This window comes from Myiozetetes cayanensis, unplaced genomic scaffold (assembly GCF_022539395.1).
Source record: "Myiozetetes cayanensis isolate MyiCay16 unplaced genomic scaffold, myiCay2020 scf2-11, whole genome shotgun sequence".
In the NCBI taxonomy this organism is placed as follows: domain Eukaryota; kingdom Metazoa; phylum Chordata; class Aves; order Passeriformes; family Tyrannidae; genus Myiozetetes; species Myiozetetes cayanensis.
The window spans coordinates 58,904,712-58,925,865 of record NW_026087411.1 but is presented as its reverse complement, the minus strand read 5'-3'; the positions used below and the strand labels follow the sequence as shown (position 1 = coordinate 58,925,865).

Below are 21,154 nucleotides of genomic sequence, written 5' to 3'. Positions count from 1 at the left end.
AAACCACATTTTCATACGTTTTGGTCTCAGTCTTCTTTATACTCTTATCCTAGCAATCTATATGATATCTTGGGGGAAATTAAATTTCTACTTAAAAGTTTCATGTGAGAGAGCACTCATGCTAAAAAATAATTGCATTGGCTCAAGCAGTGTTAAAAAGGTACATGCAACAGAGCGATCACTTTCCTTTCTCTTAAATAAACCAAACTGCTGCAACTGCTGAGCAGACGTGCAAGATTGCAGAAGAGGAATCATACAGGATAACTGCTATGTGTCATGAGGAAATTCCCCTCCTGCCTATGGTGATTGTGTAACACCTAAGGAGTCATGTTTTTGGGAGGTTCACAGAGGATGTGGCAGGTCCTTCTCATAAACTCTTCCAAAAAGTGTCGCTGTTATGAGTGGTTTCGATGTGCCATGTTTACTTTTCAAACGCCCATCACGTAGAACCTAATTGAAAAGAGAAAGAATGACACTAACAGTCCATTAACAGAGTAGCAATATCGCATAGTACAGAATAAACCTTAGATGTTGAATATTTTGATGCAACACTTCTAAACAATCATGAGAATGAAAGAAACCAGAATTCCCTCTGGTTTTGCCATGGCCTTCCCACCAAAGCCTTCCCACATTTCCTTGGACCAGGAGGTTTTTAAAACTTCCTCTGTCTTTGGAAAATAAGGATTATTTTCTCCACCTCACGAGGAAATGGAGAAGGTGAGCGTGAGAATAACTGATTTGTTAGGTTCTCATTATACTCATAGAAGGTAATGAAGATTATATACATATCTAGGACATATTTCAAATATTTTTTTATTTGTAGACCCCTAAACAATTTTCAGATGGAAGTAGAAAATTTCAAGCTACTGTCCAGCTTTTCTTAGTTACTTTTTACATATCAATTTGAAATCCCTGTTGTTCAGAGACTGTGACAACTGTCACAGTTGACAACTTTTTAAGAGCCTCTGTGACAAAAAATAAGCATGCATTTGTTAAGAAAATACAACATACCATTTTTAAGTCAGACTATGATCCTATCTTAGCATACCAATAAATTCTTTGATGTGTATATTTTTACAGAAGTCCCATTCAAAAAACAAATATGCAATGTGAACTATGCTTTTCAATTCCATACCTCGTAAAAAAAAAATCACCTTTTTTCCCCAAAAACTTTTCAGATGTCTTTCACCATCTTCATTGTATCTTCTAAGTTCCAAATAAAAAAATAAACACTATAAAGCCCTAAAAAATTGTTTTTAACTTTTTAACTGAGTAGGATCTCTGCTCTTACGCATTATAGTCCTAAGCAATTTTTCTTGTTTGGACAATTTCTCAGAATATCTGATTTCTTTTTCTCCTAAAACGGCCATCAGCAGAAACCTGTAGAAAATAATTCCTTGAAAGCTGTTGTTTATAGATTTGGGACCTGAAGTGGGAAGGTATATTTGCTAGAGAAGACACTAAAGAGATTCTTAACCTCAGCATTGAGGTTGATATGATTGATATGTTCTCATCAGTAAGGATTAATTCAATCCACCTATTTTAATGTGTCCCCTTGAGTTACAGCCCGCAAACCAGTGAAAGTGGTTCTTAGGTATGACTTTGCTGACAGGCCAGTTTTTAGCACCACAGCCTGGGAAACCTTGCATGGCACAGCTCCAGGGTGCCCCATTACCTCGAACTCCCCAGGAGCCAGCTGCACTCCGCTGTACAACACTTCTGGAAAGACGTAGTTGGTGCCAAATGTGCCGCTGAGGGAGAACATCTCAAACTTGGTCTGAGCCATCTCCACTGGCTGCCCACATGTGTCCAAGTCTGTGCTCTTGCACTTGAGCAGCGTGCATATCTGCAGGGAGGAGGATAAAGAAAGGCAAAACACCAATAAACTTTCAAAATCAGGAGTTCTCAATATGCAGTAGTGGACAAGTGGTTTGGGAAAAAAAACAATTACCTGCCAATGGTATTTTATGAGAGAACCATGAAGCCCATCAAATGCACCCAGGACATAAACTTCATTTTTCCTCTTGATTGACATCTGATAGATCAGATGACAGCAGAGGTCTCCTTGGCAAACAGTGTAATTTCCAGCTTTGTGCCTGAGTTCACTGAAAGTGAATTTATCCTTCCGGACAGATCCTGAAAAAGTGTCATTTTCTCCTGGAAATTTCTTGATACTTGTGGCATACAAACTCCAGTTGACGGCAGGAGGGTAAGTGGGGGAAAGACGGGGGTATGCACTCAGCTCTGCTAGCAGGAGACATCCCTCCTCAGTCCCAGTGTCATAATGGTAGGCGGCAGGTCCTTCTGGAGTGAACAGCCCACTGCCTGCCAAGGACAATCACCAGCCCTCTGTTAGCCAGCACCCCACAGCATGGCTTGCCAGGGGGACCAGTCGCAGCCCATGCCACACTGGTATTGTTTGTCAGTGACACTATTTTCAGTCAAAACCTTATGGAGAGTTTTGGAAGAATTTTAAAGCACAGAACTGCTAAAATATCCACTGTAGTGTTAAAACTTAGGTTCATGTTAATATAGATCAGGGCTCTAAGAGTGGCATATTTGACGAATAAGGAAATCATGGAGGTAGTTATGTTTAACCGGATGAAACACAGGGTTGTGGCTTAAACTCAATTCAGCCTATTTAGGGCAGGCAAAAATGGTCCTTTGTGGTTTTCACTTAGGTTTTAGAGAAGAGTTACAGATGAAGCTACAACAACATTTTCTCAGTTTACAGGAAAAAAAGGCAGTAAATATCTATTCAGAGCAAAACAAAACATATATATCTCTAATTCCTTAGAAGCCCCAAAATCTGTAAATATTTTATTCAATAGGAATCCTCCTTTTGGTTGTACATTATTAAGTTCTGATTGAAACATTTTTTCTCCATTTAACTGTTGATTGAATTTTAAACAAAAAATGATACTTCTAAACAAGAGAATGAAAATTTGAATGAAACTTTGTGCTGTTTTTAAAATAAAATTCCACTTTCAAATTATCAAAATTTAATGTCATGGGCTTTCTAATTTTTACTTTTCCAGTACATTCAGCATTTTAATGCCTGAAGGTGTTTATTACATTTAGTACTGTACCACAAAGATCGTTAGTCTGACTGAAACACTATTTTCCAGAGACTTCCTATGTCTAAAACATTTCTGCCTGCTTCTGAATCTGAGGACAATTTCTCTTTCCTGAATGTAACTCACCTGTCATTGCAAAGTTGATGTTGTGAGTATTTGCTGAAAGTAAATTGACACGCATGCCCATAGCCCAGGCAGAGTGAATCTCAACTGCAGTCAGAAATGGCAGGACATTCATCCAAGCCGTTGGGAAAAGCACAGTGTCCACCTGCATCTCGCTCACCAGGACCACTGCAGGCTCACGGAAAAGGATGTCAAAGCAAGTGAAAATGCCGAACTTCCCAAAGGGAGTCTCAAAGGTGACAGCTTCTGGCTCTTTGGGGTAATTAAACTGAGTTTCACCTCTAAACAGGTTATACTGCAGGTGAAAAAAATGGCATATTAGAAACCAAAAAAACCCCTCAAGATTATGAAAACCTATTTTGCATCTGAGAAAGGCTTTAAAGCAAAGCTGGGAGTTGAGGTACCTGAGCTGGCCTGCACAGCTGGTTTGAAACCATCCAGTTGATCATATCCACCTACAAAATGAGTTAGCTGTACCACATGGACCTCCTGGAAGCTAAGCCCAGCCAATATTAGATACTAAACTCTGCCAAGACTTCCCTTGCAAAAGCACTAACTTGGCTAAGAATGTATCAAGTATGAGCTAAAATTTATGGAGTATGGAAAACTCTGTCACTGTTTCTTTACCATTTACTATCATAAATGTAGCCCTTATGTATTTGGCAGCAGACAAGCTCTCTGCACCTGTAATGTGCCTGGCAATAATGTCTGATTGGTCAAGCACTTGCTTATTTTACTTCCTGGCCATAAGATCCTTGCATCAAATCATCCTGATTTGGTTGACAATTTATAATAATGTTAAAATATTGTAAAAACAAGCTGAAATTGGTGATAGGGAGATGAAAAATATATTGATAATAAATTACAGGATGATGCTGAAGCACCTCTTTACCTTGTGGTAACGAGCCACCAGTTTCCCCTCTGGGTCAAAGACAACATCCGTATTGTACTGGTAGCGACCGTCACTGGGGCAGTCGGGATCACTGGAGTTACACGGTTTCTTGTCCCCAATGTTTGCAACCACATAGATGGAGTTATTCCTGGCCATGCAGCTGAGTCGTTCCTGCACTGGTGCTGGACCAAACCTGAAGTATTTTCAGTGAAAGAAGAAAAAACTTCTAGAAGTTTAAGTGCATCCACAGAAGAAAGGCATTCAAAATATTTCATTGACTACACATCCCCATATGCAAAAGGAATAGATTAAACCATAGTTTCTGTTCATAGCATCATTTCAAATTGACAGTGTCTTTTACCTTTAAAAAAAATTGTGTCCCTGTGTTCTTCTTTCCTGTACCCTTAACAATGTTATTTTCTGTGTGAATAGAATTCTCAGCTAACATGCACAAGATATAGAGAGCTTCATACAACAAAGAGAAGAATAAACCATATACAGATATAAATTTAAAACAACTTAGAATTTTCAAGCACCTCTAAGCCTTGATTTCAAAAGACAATTTAGCCTTTTTTAATAATCTTTACTGTTTTAGGCAGCTGTCTGTAAGCCTTTAACAAAAAGCGGACACAGCACTTACAGAGCTGAGGACTCCAGAACTCTAGCTTTGTAAAGCCTCAGAAAAGAACATAAAAGCTTAAATTAACACGAACTCAGTCCTCTTGGTGTCCCCTGCTGACACAGATTCAGAGAAGCTCTGTGTAACACAGCACACTCTGCAAGTGGCAGGATTTCCAAAAGGCATTTCTTTCAGATCTATATAAAATGTTTTGCAATTTGGTGTAGAAATAACTCAGACATATGAGCTGAGGACTCCATTGCCTAGTCTGATCTATGCATCTGATGAGCTTATACTTACAGAGGATTTTCACAAGTGATCTGAATTGATAAAATTTTACATTTTTTAAAATAATTATTTTGCCTAAAATTTTCTCATTTTCATCCTTTTGCAAGTTTTAAAGTAAGACTGTCTCAATGATTTTTACTTGGCATATTCCCATTACCATTTAATTAAGACTTCTTTTTGATGTATCTTTTGTCTACAGTACTTGTGATTTTTAACAGATTAAAAAATTAGCAGTCCCTATGCATTTAGTGGGAGCTGCTCATGGCTCCATGAGTTACTAGTCTGAAACCACATAAATCAATGCAGAAGGAGTCACCTTGAGGGGTCAGTGCAGGGAATCCAGTTCACCACTGGAGCAGGGATATCCTCCAGGTACGGGTAGATGGTTTCTCTCGTGAATTTCCAGCCATAGATGCCATCTTCAGGAGTCACAATGATGTGGGCACCCTGTCACAACAGGCTCTGTTAAAACCTCACCCATCAACATATAAACAGGGGGGTCAGACGGAGCAGAAAACATCAATTAAAAACCCTCATGATACATCTAGTACCTGCTGGGCAGCTTCCTTTATGGCCCCTTCCAAGACATCCATGTTTTTGTTCATCAGGGCCAAAGCATCATCGGGAGAAACGGGCTTGTCAGTGGGATCTGGCAGGATGACTGCGTGCTCGTAGACGGCTGCAATGAAGGTGTCGGAGGCAAGAGCCTGAAGGACTGTGAGAGCGAATACCCCAGCATGCAGGAGAGGCTGGGAAGGGAGCATGGCTGGTGCCTTGCAGCTCCTGGATCAGGCATGGGGAATATAAAACAGATAGAAAGAGGAGGAATAAAGACTAATAAGTTTGCTTTCGAAATAATCTTCTGTTGAGCAACCTGAGAAGGTCCAGTATATTTCTGGCAATAATCAGGACATTTATTTATATTAAAAATCAAAGGAACATTTCTGGGAATGGAATCTTGTTTCCAATAAGAAATGTTTGAAATAAAAGGAGGACAAAAGGCTAACAGAGTTTGCCAGAAGCAATGCTAATCTACAAGGGGCTCCATTAGAAGGAGCACTTCCACATTCCATTTGCACATCCCTCTCCAGGCTCTTAAACCCATCTTGGCGTGAGCCCAGACTCCCTCGCTTAGGGAGCACTACTCCATAGAGCCTTACTGCACGTGGTGCCATCAGTTAAAGCTTCAGCCAGTGCTGAAGGCAGAACACCTGTGTGAAGTACAGCCATCATGTTTCAGAGTGCAGATGATTTACCAGCACTTATGAGACATGTGGTCTTGCCATACTTCTTGCTTTTGGCCAGTGGCTTACTATAGTTGTAGTGGGTGCCTTGAGAGTGTCCTCCTTGCTGGGCTCACACTGCAAACTGTCCCTTGAACTGTGCTGACCTCTATGCCTAGAGCAAACATGCTTGCTTGTTTTGTGAGAAAGAATTAACACAGATTTTCTTTCTTACTATTGTCCTTTCAAAAGGAAGTTTTTGCACCATAAGCAATTTGATATTACCTTAGAAAGCAGGTTTTGGGTTTTTTTTCTCATGGAAGGCAGTTTTTAGCACAGTATTTTGTAAATAGAATATTACTACCATAGTTTCAGGTTAGGTCTAGAAAAACCTTGGTTAGAACCCATGGTATATCTGTGAGGGTGAAAGAACAAAACCTGGCTCATCCTTTACCACTTAGCAGGAAACCAAAGAAAATATTCTTCACCCTGAAAAAATCTTCCTCTTCACTATGTTGTGTCACACAAAAGACTGATTTTTCCTCCATCAGCACCAAGGCTTCCTCAGGAGAAACTAACACTTCAGTAATTCTGTGATTCGAAGACTATGCTGTGCTCACAGATAGCTTTGACATCGGTTTGCAGGTGACAGGCCCCTAGAGCAGACAGCACCAAAAACACGGCAGAGGCACAAGCTTTAGGAAGCCCAATGTCTGGAGCCTAGACGTCACCCAAGAGGAGTCTGTGAGCAAACAAAGCCTGGGCTTTAAAGGAGGAAGTCTTGCATGAAACCTGGGAATTCCCCAGGGTGGCAGAATTCCCAACAGACATTGGGAAATGCAATCACCCTGCCCGAAAACTCTCACAATATCAAAGGCAAGAGAGTCACCAGCATTGAGCAATTCTGCCTTACACCCCCGGCAGGGAAGTCACTGAGAAGTCACCACTGTGCTGCAGCTGAAGAAACATATCACTTGACAGATTTACAGAAAGTTCAGAGATAGCATTGCTGCAGTAACACAGCTCAAGGCAAGCCTGAGTCACAACAAGAAAACAAGTTCAGGAAATCTTGGCAGAGACGAGCACTGACACATTCCTGCCCAAACCTGGCAGTGAGGGGTGCAGGCATGGTTGCAGGAGGCAGGTGGCCAGCCCCCAGCCTGGGCACTACCTGTGCCACCCCAGCTCAGCACAGCACCGACTCAGAGTTTCAGGGTCTTTGGGGGCTGCTGCACATCTCAGGATGGTGCCAGGAAGACTGATTGTTTGAGAATACACATTAGCACACCCTCTACTCAGTAACCAAGCTCTGAAGATCTCTGGTGCCCAAAGGTCTCTGTTTGAAGAGCATCACGAATAGGAGTCACAATTTCTAAATTTTACCTACTGCAATCTGCTTTCTTATGACCACTTTCTTAGGATCACTCCAGAAGAAATCTTGAAGATTAAGCTGCATGTGCACAAAAATCCCTTGTGTTTGGTTACCCAAGTTTCTTACCTTCTTTGGTTCTGACTCAGTTGTCAGGTACCAAAACGGTTTTTGGCTGCACTGCCCTCGAAGAAGTGTTTATTGTCATCTGTGGCTACACACAGCCTTGTCTTTATACAGAGCAAGTCGGTATGTGGGTAATGGGTGGACTTGCATGAGATTACTTTCTGTATGCTTGACTCATTTCACGCAATAACACATTTCACAATAAGTGTTATGCAATCTTTGTAGCAAAAAGAACTTAGTGTCATGATGGCTTATGCCAGGAAAATTTGTACAAATATACCTCAACGTACAAATATACCTTAACCAAAAAACAATGGCCTGGAACCAAATCCAGGATTTAAGATACTCACCAGGTTCAGGGTTAGGCTACATACTACAAGCATACGCATTCCCTTGTCCAGAGGACTGGCAACAGCAATGAACAAACCTGAAGAAGCTGCCTCTCAGTTCTGAGACTGGCCACACAACTTCTGCTAAGACCTTCCTGGGTGCTTCCCTTAAATCCAGGTCCTTTCCCTGGGAGAAAGTTGTGGTATCACACACTAGGTTCCCAGGACACAAGTACAGTATCTGCACTGAATTTGTACCCACAGGAAGAGAACCACACTGGATAGTCCCTTGGTGTACTGTGATCAGTCTGTGGTCAGACAGTAACTGACTCCAACAGTGAACCAGGTCTTAAGACAGTGTGGCTCTAGCAGCAATGATGCTGAGCTTTCATGAGTCAGAGAACATTGTCTGTGGCTTTTGATAAACATGTCATTATGTTTATGAGACATGAGACTATGTTATGTCACATGTGAGTTATTTATTTACATTTGAAAACAAAAAAGGTCATATGGTGCACAGCAGTGGTAATTAGTGCTGGAGTTTGGAGAGTATTTGCACTCCCACTGTCTCATCAGCTCCATAACAGAAATACATGGGATTGAGGACTTTGAGAGCACCAGGAATGGTGCCAGTGTGAAAAAAAAGAAAGGAGAAATAAGACTAACAGAGGTCTCTGACCACTCTTAAGGACACAGCCACAAATCATGCACGTTTATAAACTGATGTGCTGAAAGAAGGTCACTAGGGTCCAGCAGCAGCAACAAAACACAGGTCACTGGGGAAGAAAAGGAACCAAAGATGTGAACAGTGCCTTCTCACCAGGAGTAGTTCGCCTGAAGTAGAATTCTAAATCCCCTAATCCCTAGAGCAAATTTATCTGCAGGGCAGCACCACCCAGCATTAACAGGAAGGAGCAAAGGACAAGGCGTATTTCACGTATGTTGGTGTTATAAGACTAGAAGGACATAGAGAAGATGGGAGGGAGGAGCTGCTATGTAATACTAGGTAACTCAGTGACTTTTTTATGGGTTGCAAACAGTTCCATCACTGAATAGCATCCAGTGCAGACAGGAGGTGTTGTCAAGCTGTTTTTCAGAACTGATAACCTGAATAATGTGAGGTTTTGATTCCAAGTTTTGGTTCAACAGAGATTTCCAAGAAATGATGATTCACGTCATGTTCTGACCAAGAAGTGGTGGCAGGTTTTGTTGTAGTAGAGGATGCTGTATCTCATTTGGATGTAAAAAGTGTACAGCTTCAATCATGTCTGTTGGCTGCGGGTCTTGTTTCAGATGATCATTTTCATACCACCGTCCAAAAAGTGTCACAGTAACAACTGGTTTTGTCGGTTTTGTCTTATTTATCAAGCGCCCATCATTCAGTACCTGATTGAAAAAGGTAAGAGAAGGATGTCATTAGAGGAGTACCTATATGAACACACCAAGAGTTCAGAAAAATGTGACAAACAGGAAGAAGGAACATCAGACCACATCTCTTACTGAAACTAGTGATTTCATTATTAGGTATTTAATAGATGAATTATTCACTATGAGCAAGTTCGCTTTGGCTGGAATGACACAGTTAATTCCATGACTATCCTGCAGAGGACCTAGCATGACACAGCTCCAGGGTGCCTCATTACCTCGAACTCCCCAGGAGCCAGCTGCACTCCGCTGTACAACACTTCTGGAAAGACGTAGTTGGTGCCAAATGTGCCGCTGAGGGAGAACATCTCAAACTTGGTCTGAGCTGTCTCCACTGGCTGCCCACATGTGTCCAGGTCTGTGCTCTTGCACTTGAGCAGTGTGCATACCTGCGGGGAGGAGAAGACAACAACGTATTTAGCAAGACAGAAACACTCTGATAGGAAAGCCTTGTGTCATCAAAGCCAGAGTGTAAAAGCAGATGAGAGTCACAGGACCTTTTTCATAATCTTCGGGCAACTCCTTTTCAGCTGTAATTTATTTTTTCACCCCTTGATCTGACTGGGAGGTTTCCAGACCTGCATTGCCTTAGTAGTTACAAATAGACTGTCTCTGACGTAAGTGCTGCCACAGCACCTTATTTCACTTCTGAAGCCCAGTCTTGTCACTACCACTAATTCTTCCTATTGCCAGTTCTCTTATTTGAAGGTTCCTTTCCCATGTGCAAGATAAGTTTGTGAATGGAAATTTTAGGCAAATGAAACAAAGTCCTTCTCACGGGTACACTGTGCAAGTGTACACCCAGGTCTACCTACTAGTATTTGTACGTGTTGGTAATGACACTTCATTAGATGGCCTGGTAGTCCATGGGAAATCTGAATTTGATATTCCCTATCAAAATACTGGTGAATATAGGCCAAGGTGGTGAAGTTAGCATCTTCTGTTAGAGTTTAGTGTTAGTAATTGTAGCACATAGAGGAAAGTAGGAATTAGTGTTTCCCTATTGTCCTTAACTATCCAGCTGATAAATATTTACAGTCTTCAAGAGGAAATATGAAATAGGGCACTAGCACTCCTATTATTCAGGAGTGATTTGAAGGATGTTGGCTGGTTTTGCTAATAGGTGATGGAGCTTTTCTATTCCTGTCAGATACTGGGGGACAGAAGCATATTTTCAAAAATCAGAAGTATTATTCTTCAACTAATATAGTTTTGTGTTGAAATGCAAATAAGCAAAGAAATAAAGAATATGTTCTGAAGAAATGAAAAAAATACTGAGAGAAAAAGGAAGAATAGAAATTCTTGTCTTTTCTAGAACTTTCAGTACTGGTAGAGACTATCTGGCAGCTTCCACAACCAGTGAAATAAATTTTACAACCAAGCTCACCAAGAACTGAATTTATTCAGACTACCTTCATAAATGCATTAGATGAGCTGTTTTCTGGTTAAGATCTCCTCTCACATCCTGGAGTCTGCACCAGCTGATATGCAGAGGCTGTGTTGACAGACAGAAGTAACTAAAAAAAGAGTATAGTCTGCTGCCACAATAATTTAATTATGAAGGCAAAGAATGTTTTCAAATACGGCTTTAAGCAAATTCAACCAGGATGTAACTCACTCTCTTCCTAAACATTTGATTAAAAGAGAGGAAGATAGGATATTTCCAGTAAAAGTCATATGCCATTTCAGTAAACTTCATTGCTATGATTTGGGCAATGACAAAAAATTAACATTTCTGTGACTTTAAATTATCTCATAAAGATATTTATGATCAACTGATTTTTAACAGCAACTCTTTGATGAAGATACAGTGAGGCCCCATCTGGAGTTCTGTGTCCTGTTCTGGGCTCCTCAGTACAAGAAAGACAAGGAAGTACTTGAGAGGGTCCAGTGGAGGGCCACAAAGATGATTAGGGGTCTGGACCATCTCATAAGGAGAAACTGCAGGAGCTGGGTTTGTTTAGTCTAGAAAAGACTGAGAGGGGACTTCATCAGTGCGTATAAATATCTCAAAGGCAAGTGCCAAGAGGATGGTGCCAGAATTTCTTCAGTGGTGCTCAGTAAAAGGATAAGGAGCAACGGCCATAAACCAAAACACAAGAAGTTTCACCTCAACATGAGGAAGAAATTCCTCACATTCAGGGTGGCAGAGCACTGGAACAGGCTGCCCAGGGAGGTTGTGGATTATCCCTCTCTGGAGACATTCAAAACCCACCCAGATGCATTCCTGTGTAACCTGCTCTAGGTGACTCTGCCTTGGCAGGGTGTTGGACTATATGATCTCCAGAGGTCCCTATCAACCCTAACTATTCTGTGATTCTGTGATGCAGTGGAGATTCAGAATAATTACTGCAGATAGTCACAGAAGAGGACATAAATTTAGCCAGTACTGCACACTCAAAAAAATTGTGAGTGTGCTCTGGGAATGTAAAAGAGGCTCAGAGACCTCTCCATTGCCTTTGCTGGTTTTAAAGGTAAGTAGGCTTGGATGTTTTAGCAACTCCTTTCCATTGCTATCAAAAACAACACCAGGACTCCAGCATACAAGAGAATCCTTGTCTTTTTCTGCCACAGAGTTGAAAGTTTCTCCTTGTAAAAAACCTTCCTAAAGCAAGTAACCTCCTCCAAAGAATTACCTGCAGATAGTACTGTCCTTCAACAACATGAAGCCCATCAAAAGCACCCAGCACATAAACTTCATCATCTCGTTTCCTTGCCATCTTGTAGCTCAAGTGACAGCAGAGGTCTTTTTGGCAAACAGTGAGATTTCCCCCAGGCTTAGTGAGTTCAGTGAAAGTGAACTGGTCATGAAAGATGATTCCTGTGAAATCATGGTCATTTTGTGAGAATCTTTTGACACTCAAAGCATATGAGCTCCAGCTGACAGCAGGTGGGGAGGCAGGAGAAAGACGAGGGTGTGCATCTAGTTCAGCAATGAGCAGGTGACCTTCTTCAGTTTTCATATTGTAGAAGTATGTCCTGGCTCCATCTGGTGCATAAATACCACTTCCTGAGGAGAGCACAACAGTCAGTCCAAGAATTAAAAAAATCATATTGTTCTTTTAAGTGATGAGCTACTTCTAGCTCATCAACTATTCCATAAAGATTATAGAGATTTTAGTCTCCCTAAAGGTGACCATTAACAACTCAGTACATAGAGCTTGTGCTTTGGCAAAGAATAGCATTTATTCCCCTGGATGAGGTCTGCTCAGTGTAGCCAAACACAGAGGATGTTTGTTCTGTTCTGTTCTGATTGTATTTATAGCCTCCTCAGTTCTCTTTTCTACTGTATGCAATTAAGTGACTTGGTAATTCCTTTATTCTCAGCTAATTGAAGTGACAGGGCCACCCATGATTGAGACAATCCAATACACAACACAGTCAAGTACCACAGGCCAGGCCTGGTGAACACAGAAAGAGAGAGCAGTTGTCCAGCCCCCTTTAAACTGGCTGAGAACTCCTCCCAGTGTGGGGAATTCATATTTGACCAGTACTAAGCAACCAAGGGAAATCAAAGTAGATCTCCCATACCCATCACTACCAAAGAGCTGCATAAAACAGACAACATGTGGAAGCCTGTCAGGCATGTCAAATGAGAAGCCCAAATACTTTGGTTTCACAGCTCAGTGAAGATAGATACTGGTGTAACTGAAATACACTGTCCCATAAACCAAGGTCTAAAAAATCAATCCTACGTTGTAAAGTGAAAATGCAGACTTCTTAGCATTGTTACTGCAGCAGGTCTGAAAATTTGTTTTTAAAGCTTTTCCATAACCATGTTAAGTATAGCTACAAATAAGTCTTCAATTTGGTCAGAATAAACGTAGCCATGTATGAGGTTTACAAGTATATTTACAGTTTGGCATTCAATCACAGAAGTGGAGAAAAAAAGAGCTTAAGTGTCAAAATTTCTATTCAGGCATAAGGAGCAGTAACTTACTACTTGTTTTGAGACATTAGAGAAAGAAAGGAAAATCCTATGAAGCTAGGGCAAAGAAAACACTAAAAGTTTTTCTGTGCCTTGTATGGCAACAATAGGGATGGGATCTGTCAGGTTTAAAATTTGGTGACTAGATTTCCAGATAAACACATTATATTCCTCTGCAAGATCACCCTGTAGAACAAAAAATACAGATTCACAGTTATAAAGATTTTTCAGACACAGTAAGAGTTAAATTACCTGTCATTGCAAAACTGGTCTTGTGAGTATTGGCAGCTAATAAGTTGACACGCATACCCATAGCCCAGGCAGAGTGAAACTCAACTGCAGTCAGAAATGGCAGGACATTCATCCAAGCCGTCGGGAAGAGCACAGTGTCCACCTGCATCTTGCTCACCAGGACCACTGCAGGCTCATGGAAAAGGATGTCAAAGCAAGTGAAAATGCCAAACTTCCCAAAGGGAGTCTCAAAGGTGACAGCTTCTGGCTCTTTTGGGTAATTAAACTGAGTTTCTCCCATAAAGAGATTATACTGTAGGGGAAGGAAAAAAGATAAATCAGTAAGAGAGGCACTTACTGCGAGATCCTGGAGTCACTCCATAAAACTGTTCAGAATGACTTGTGAAAATTTTTGACCTGTGTTGGAACCTGTCGCATGTAGGAAGTCAGTCTAAAACTGTATGATCATAGTACCCAAAAGGTGGATATGGGGAGACACATATTGCCCTGGTATCTAGCTAGGAAAGCAGCTGGCTGTCTTCAGGTCTGCTGATGTCATCATAAAAATAATCTCTCCATTCTCCCTATCTAGTTTATACTTCTGGTGACCCAAATGCACACAGAAGAGAAATAATAACATAAGAGGAGCAGGGAGGTTCTGGTGCCAAGAGACAGAATTGGTGACCTTGGTGTGGAGATGCCCAGAAGTACTGTAAGTACACAACACCAGCATGAGGCATGAGACAGTACCGGAAGATTGTAGAACAGAGAAGAAAACAAAGGCTGTGCCGAAGGCGGAAAGGCAGATGATATGAGCCAACAGAAAAATCCAAGTTTGCAAACATTCTCAGTTTCCAACATTTTCCTTTTTCCTTCACATACATGTTTTCTAACAATTCTTTGTTATTGTCCAAGTGGCCTGGACAATGAACATGGACAGCAAGTCAGAAAAGAGGTTCAAATTTACTGAACTTATAATTCAGCACCTGGGTCATGCCAGGTTGGCATGGAGGGAGACCAGACTCACATTATCAGTGTTCCCTTCATCCAGTTTGCTCACAAAAAATGTATTGGCATCATCTCTGAACAACCAGGTGAGTCACTGGACCCAAAGTACTTTAAATAAACAACTGACTTCACTCTAGCCACCTCAGCATGATATCTGGTACACAATTCATAAACAACTTTGATGAAACTTGCAGGTAGGAACATAATATTGAAAGAACTTTCATTGGGTGTAAATGTTTCAAAGCCCTCAACTCTTTTAACACCCATTTTAGGTCCATGGTTTCATCCAAATAATTCCCATTGCACAAAAACAATGCTGACACAGCATCAGAAAAAAATTTATAGGAAAGGGCCTGTCTTTCTCAAATCAGAGTAGTCATCTGTAATGAGATACAGATGAACATTTTCAAATTGTGGAACATGAAGGGGTAGTCTGGCAAAAACCTGGCACTGAAAATTGAAGCTACTTAAGCAGCAGGATTTCCAGTAGTAGGGAGTTAATGACCTGAGGAAGTCAATCAAAATTATATGCCACTAAATTGCACCAGAATAATCATTTGTCATACCAGTCTGTTTTGAGAAACATGACAGTAAATGCAAATTTAGCATCAATATTTCATAGCAAGAGAGAGATTCTTTTAAATTATAAACAGAAGCAGAACTCCGACATGGGACATATAACTGGCATCTAATTCTCTTTCCAAATGCGACAATCTGGAATTAGTGGAAAATCAGTTCCTGCCTTTCCAAGGCCACTTTACCTTGTGGTAACGAGCCACCAGTTTCCCCTCTGGGTCAAAGACGACATCCGTATTGTACTGGTAGCGACCGTCACTGGGGCAGTCGGGATCACTGGAGTTACATGGTTTCTTGTCCCCAATGTTTGCAACCACATAGATGGAGTTATTCCTGGCTATGCAGCTGAGTCGTTCCTGCACTGGTGCTGGACCAAATCTAATGTATATTAGGGAAGGAAAAAAAACATTAACAAAACTTGTGCTGTCAGTGGTGTCTATCACTGGAGTGCTTGAGGGCACACCAGCAGCACCTCCAACACTGCAGCCATAGCAGGGCAGGCAGATACACAGAGTTGCTGCAGTGGTGCCTCAGACTGCCTCCTGCTCCTTGGGGTAGGTTCTGGAGCCTTCCAATTGGCATCTGCAAGGACATGTCTGCCAGTCCCCTTCAGCATCTGGAACATGCTCTGCAGTAAGTAGATAATCCTCAGGCTGGGAAAGGGCAGGAGAGGACTCTCTTCCAGAGGAAGACACTAACTTGATGTCACATTGGAAAATATTTTAGCATCTGGCATAGTGACACCTGAGGACCATAGTCCTGGGCCCTTAGCACACCAAGCAGAGCTGAGCTGTGGAATAGTGCAGGGGAAAGGGTCAAGGCAATTCACTTCCTCCCATGGACAGGATCGCTTAGATGTCTAGCCATGGCATGAAGAGCAGTGGGCTATTAATTTCAAGATGTGACAGGCCATGTTCCAGAAACTGGCACCACATCTGAAGCACTCATATCAGGCCATAAAGAGAGCAGCTATACCCTTCTGCAAGGCAGCAATACATATGGCTTTGCAAGGTGTGCATGGGCTAGACAAGGAGGACTATCATGCAAGATGCACATATAACATCAAGGAATGAGGTATGCCAGACAGTGATGGTAGGTGTTATATTCCCAAAAGCCACTAATGAAACCCCTGATTTAGAACAGTGAGATCACCTCTGCAAAAACTGTGTGAAGAACTGGAATAAAGACTTGCTTAGACACACTCCCACCCCACACTCCACAAAGATGTTAAGCCTTTGGAGAGCATCTAAAGGACAACAAAGATGGTAAAGGGCCTTGAGGGGAAGCGGTATCAGGAGTGCCTCAGGTCACTTGACTTGTTCAGCCTGGAGGAGACTGAGGGCAAACCTCATTGCAGTCTAAAATGTCCTTGTGAGGGGAAGAGGAGGGACAGGCACTGATCTCTTCTCTCTGACGACCAGTGACAGAATCCAAGGGAAGGGTCTGCAGTTGTGTCAGGGGAGGTTTAGGCTGGATATTAGAACAAGGTTCTTCACCCAGAGGGTGACTGGGTGCTGGAATAGGCTCCCCAGGGAAGTAGTCACAGCACCAAGCCTGATACAGTTCAAGAAGCATTCGGACAATATTCTTGGGCATATGGTGTGTCTCTTGGGGATGGCCCTGGGCAGGGCCAGGAGTTGGGCTCGATGATCTTTGTGGGTCCCTTCCAAATTGGCATATTCTGTGATTCACTGAAAGGCTGTATATTTTAGCTACTTATATCTCAGTAAAAAGTTGCACATCCTGCACTACTCTCCATTATGACAGTTCTTCTCAGAACCATTGAAGAATTATATCCTCACAGATATAACAAGAAGCTACTCATCATCAAGCAGCTGCAGAAAGCTGTGGTGAAGAAGGCAGACCACGGTTGTAGTTCCATAGCTGAACGTTTAGTGTAAGCTGTAAGACTCTGAAGTCCAGCACTCAACTATAGGTTAGTTTTTAACTGCTGGAATATGCTGCTTGAACGACAGATCATGTTCTACAGCACAGAGACTCTAGCAATTCAGTCTTTATCTTACCTTAATTGCAGAAAACTATGATTAAAAGTGTCTGAGGTTTGAACTTTGACTACTGATCTCATCATCTCTATTATTAGCTGCTCAGAAACTAGTTCTCGACTGTCCAGAAAAATGTCCATTTTTTGGACATGGCATTTGTAAAAGACAAATAAAAAACCGAGAAGAACTAGTGTTAATAACATACAGTCAGTTCTATTTAAAATATGTGAAAAAAATTGAAAGTAGAATGAAAAGCAGCATATTCTGGCATCAAAGCTTTTCCAAAAAAAACACCATTTCCTCTGCTTTTTGTAACCAAAATTCTGTATGTTTGAATTTCTCCTTGAAGTGTCCAATTTTTTTAGCATGTTTCCCTCACCAATTAATCATGGACATGCTACATATTTTATCATGTAACTTACCTTCAAACTCAATTTTAATTGAAACTTACGTCAAAAGCATTAGCAGTTCCTATGCATTTAGTGGGAGCTGCTCATGACTCCATGAGATACTAGTTTGAAACCACATAAATCAATGCAGAAGGAGTCACCTTGAGGGGTCAGTGCAGGGAATCCAGTTCACCACTGGAGCAGGGATATCCTCCAGGTATGGGTAGATGGATTCTCTCGTGAATTTCCAGCCATAGATGCCATCTTCAGGAGTCACAATGATGTGGGCACCCTGTCACAACAGGCTCTGTTAAAACCTCACCCACCAAGGGGATCAGACGGAGCAGAAAACATCAATTAAAAACCCTCATGATACATCTAGTACCTGCTGGGCAGCTTCCTTTATGGCCCCTTCCAAGACATCCATGTTTTTGTTCATCAGGGCCAAAGCATCATCGGGAGAAACGGGCTTGTCAGTGGGATCTGGCAGGATGACTGCGTGCTCGTAGACGGCTGCAATGAAGGTGTCGGAGGCAAGAGCCTGAAGGACTGTGAGAGCGAATACCCCAGCATGCAGGAGAGGCTGGGAACGGAGCATGGCTGGTGCCTCGCAGCTCCTGGAGTGCTCTGAGTCATGGACAAACAGCACGAAAGGAACATGCACAGAAAATAAAACAGGGACAAAGTTTAACTTTGCAAGAGGGAAGAACTGCTGGTCTGTTAAAACATTATCTGGGGGATATAGGGGAAGGTACAACAGCACACACTAAGGATGTCGCAACTGAACATAACTAAAATACTGGACAATGCCAAGACTAACTGTGCCAAGAAAAAAGTCATTAAAACATATCTAGAATTAATAGTCCTTTTTTTTTTTGTGCTATACTTTTCTCTGTCACTGATTATAATAGACTTTTGCTATCTCTGTTGGCTCATCTTTGATGCCCAGGTGAAAGGAGGATGTTTCACCCATGGAGCGAGTGTTCTGTGAAGTCTGCGTGGCAAAACTGAGGGTCTTGAAAACTGCTTTATGCTAGTATCTTCATATTCCTTAATCCCTATGCTATGTGTTAGTATGTGCAGTGAGCTTCTTTAGACTAAAGTAATTGCACTAGCATCTCACTGTACTTGATGTCATACACTTCAAATGCCAGCAACAGAACTGTCTCTTGAGTTCATCCAAGTGTCTCTCCCAGTCACTTCTGTTCAGCTGTACATCACTTTCCAACAGCTTTCCACCAGAAATATGAATCTGGAGGGAATGCTTTCCTCTGAAATCAGGCAGGTAAGTAACTCATTGCCTGGCCCTCACTAACCTGAAGTAGAAGAGCAGTAAGCATGCCTGTTCCTCTGCACACCTTTCCTGTCCCCAGGAACATGTTGTGTATTGAGAGGCCTTCACTTTTAATCTTCAACTCAGTTCAAATGCATTTCTTGCTATGACATTTTCAATTTTTCGTCTTTCTAGTAGTTGCAGTATTTTCACTTGAGAAAGGTTGTCTGAACAGTGGAAAGCAGAACAGGCTGTCTGCTTTCAGCTACAACAGACTGCCATTGTAGAGCTGGCTCAAAAATTACAGACTTGTGGATGAATGTAGACACCACAAAGTTCTCTGCAAGAGTAGTGCTGACTGAGGATTTCAACCATTGGGAACACTGATTTCTATCTGGTAACAATCACCTCCAAGTACTTCTCTACACACATTACTAGATACAGAATGTTAATTTAGGAGACTTAAATATGAGCCTTTTAAAGGTTGCAATAGAGATTTCAGAGATACTTGAACTAATGTAGCTTGGAAGCCTTCCCCCTCTCTCCACTCCATTTTTCTTACCAAATCAAATATGGGTTGAATCATATTAACCACAATCAGACACCAGTCCAAAGGAGGAAGTAGGAAATGCTCCCTTCTTTAGCAATAGCGAGAACACCAGCCACAAAAGTGACTGACCTGGCAGGGCTGAACAGAGAAATTTAAGTGCAGTGCCGAGGTACTGCTCTGCAAAGTTCAACTCACACTGCCGGGACAAGGGGGTTTCTGCAGTACAGTGGGGTGGAGGCATCCCTGTTTGCCTTTATCTGCCTACTGTCTGGAGGGCTGGGAGCTCACCCAGGAACAAGGAACTAACGCAAGTCAACAAACAAACCGACCGAATAAACTTAACAAAACTGCGGTAGTGCAGGCTATACGCTGCTGCGGACAATGTAAGGGGAAACTTTATCTAGAGTCTGTCTGCTTTCCACGCCTCTATCCTCCCGATCCACTCTTCCCAGCCCTGTACCATACCCGCCCCCATCTCTGCTACTGCCTGCTGCTGACGGTTACCCAAAAACTTACTTCTGTGAAACAGGAGGCAATTTGGTGCTAAATCAGCTTAGCTATAGAGAGAGTCTGTCTTCAGACTGGTTCTGCTTCTTTTCTTGTGCTAGGACAGAGTGCGTGGAAGACTACTGCGCCCTCGAAGGGTTAATCTTGCTGTGGAGAAGCCTGTGCGAAACGTCACACCTGCAACCATGCAATCACTACACAGCAGTGAGTACATGTGGGCAGGGATGAGGAAATCAGAAGCCAATTATTTTTAGCAACAGCACATAGTCATGTTACTTAGCTGTAACAGGACACCATATCCTAGGGCACAGGCATAAACTTAAAGATACAGTACTTTTCTTCCACAAACAGGTAGAGTTGCACTATTTCTACTATATGAATTGTAGAGGATTCCAATTTGATACCTTTACAGACTAAAATCTTGTTTTTAAAACATTCGCTTTGTTAAAAAAAAACAATGTATTTTGCACCCTGGAAGTCTGGGGTTTTTAATTATGTTGGTCAGATTAAACGTAAACAATGTTTTTAATGCGGAACAAACTTGCTGAACAAACAACAGAATTAGCCATACATAGAAACCTGAGCAGCACCACACAAAGTAATCCAGTCCACTTGCCTAAAAAGTACAGTCTGCAGGGTCTGCACCCTCACATGTGCCAGTGCATTCTGTCTGTTCAAGCGGTTCACTAGCCCTTACCAACACCTGCTGGCACAGCCTTGACTCTCCCTCACACCAGCATGAGCAACCATTTAATGGGAACACAGATTTACTCTTGAAAAATTCCTCATTTTGAGAATTTTTGATACAGACCCACCTGCCTGCTTGGAAAAGGTGACACAGTAATCGACAGTTTTGTGGAAAGGAAATTTTTCACATCCTAAAGATGTGGCCAGAAAGATCCAAGTAGACTCCTCCAGCTGTGAGTTAGGGCATGGTATGATAACACATTACACTGTACACTGACTTGAATAACTGTTTTTTGAATCAACAGTGTTTTGAGGTTTGTTTTCTTTTTCAAAGTAAATGAGAACCTTCAGATGTTCTGTTATTCTCTGATTTAGAACAGTGCGTGTTCAGAGATGGGGCAGAACAGTATTGTGAAAATGGCTTCTGTTACTCCAAAAAAATTTCAAATCATTAAAAATTGTTTTTTGTTGGGCCACAACCCACTCTTATGTGCCTAAATCCTACACCACTGAAGTCAGAGGAATTTATTT

General features: G+C 41.8%; 2 protein-coding genes across 3 annotated transcripts; both read right to left on the bottom strand.

Moving 5' to 3' along the window:
* Nucleotides 1–132: 132 nt before the first annotated feature.
* On the bottom strand, nt 133–8,378 carry LOC126640479 (pantetheine hydrolase VNN2-like). The gene is made up of 8 exons (XM_050316291.1): nt 7,721–8,378; nt 5,551–5,782; nt 5,316–5,446; nt 4,093–4,285; nt 3,204–3,495; nt 1,952–2,325; nt 1,676–1,846; nt 133–450 (listed from the first exon to the last, which is right to left on the bottom strand). The coding sequence occupies exons 2-8, from the start codon at nt 5,761–5,763 to the stop codon at nt 343–345; spliced, it is 1,482 nt and encodes a 493-aa protein (XP_050172248.1). The 5' UTR covers nt 5,764–5,782; nt 7,721–8,378; the 3' UTR covers nt 133–342.
* Nucleotides 1,010–20,102, bottom strand: LOC126640478 (pantetheinase-like). 2 transcript variants are annotated; one of them, XM_050316290.1, is made up of 8 exons: nt 19,946–20,102; nt 17,992–18,233; nt 17,768–17,898; nt 15,400–15,592; nt 13,652–13,943; nt 12,108–12,481; nt 9,657–9,860; nt 1,010–1,642 (listed from the first exon to the last, which is right to left on the bottom strand). In XM_050316290.1, the coding sequence occupies exons 2-7, from the start codon at nt 18,202–18,204 to the stop codon at nt 9,657–9,659; spliced, it is 1,407 nt and encodes a 468-aa protein (XP_050172247.1). In that variant the 5' UTR covers nt 18,205–18,233; nt 19,946–20,102; the 3' UTR covers nt 1,010–1,642. The 2 variants fall into 2 exon arrangements, with proteins under 2 accessions (XP_050172247.1, XP_050172246.1); XM_050316289.1 differs by lacking the exon at nt 1,010–1,642 and adding an exon at nt 8,506–9,432 and having other exon boundaries at nt 9,690–9,860; nt 19,946–20,099.
* Nucleotides 20,103–21,154: the final 1,052 nt, after the last annotated feature.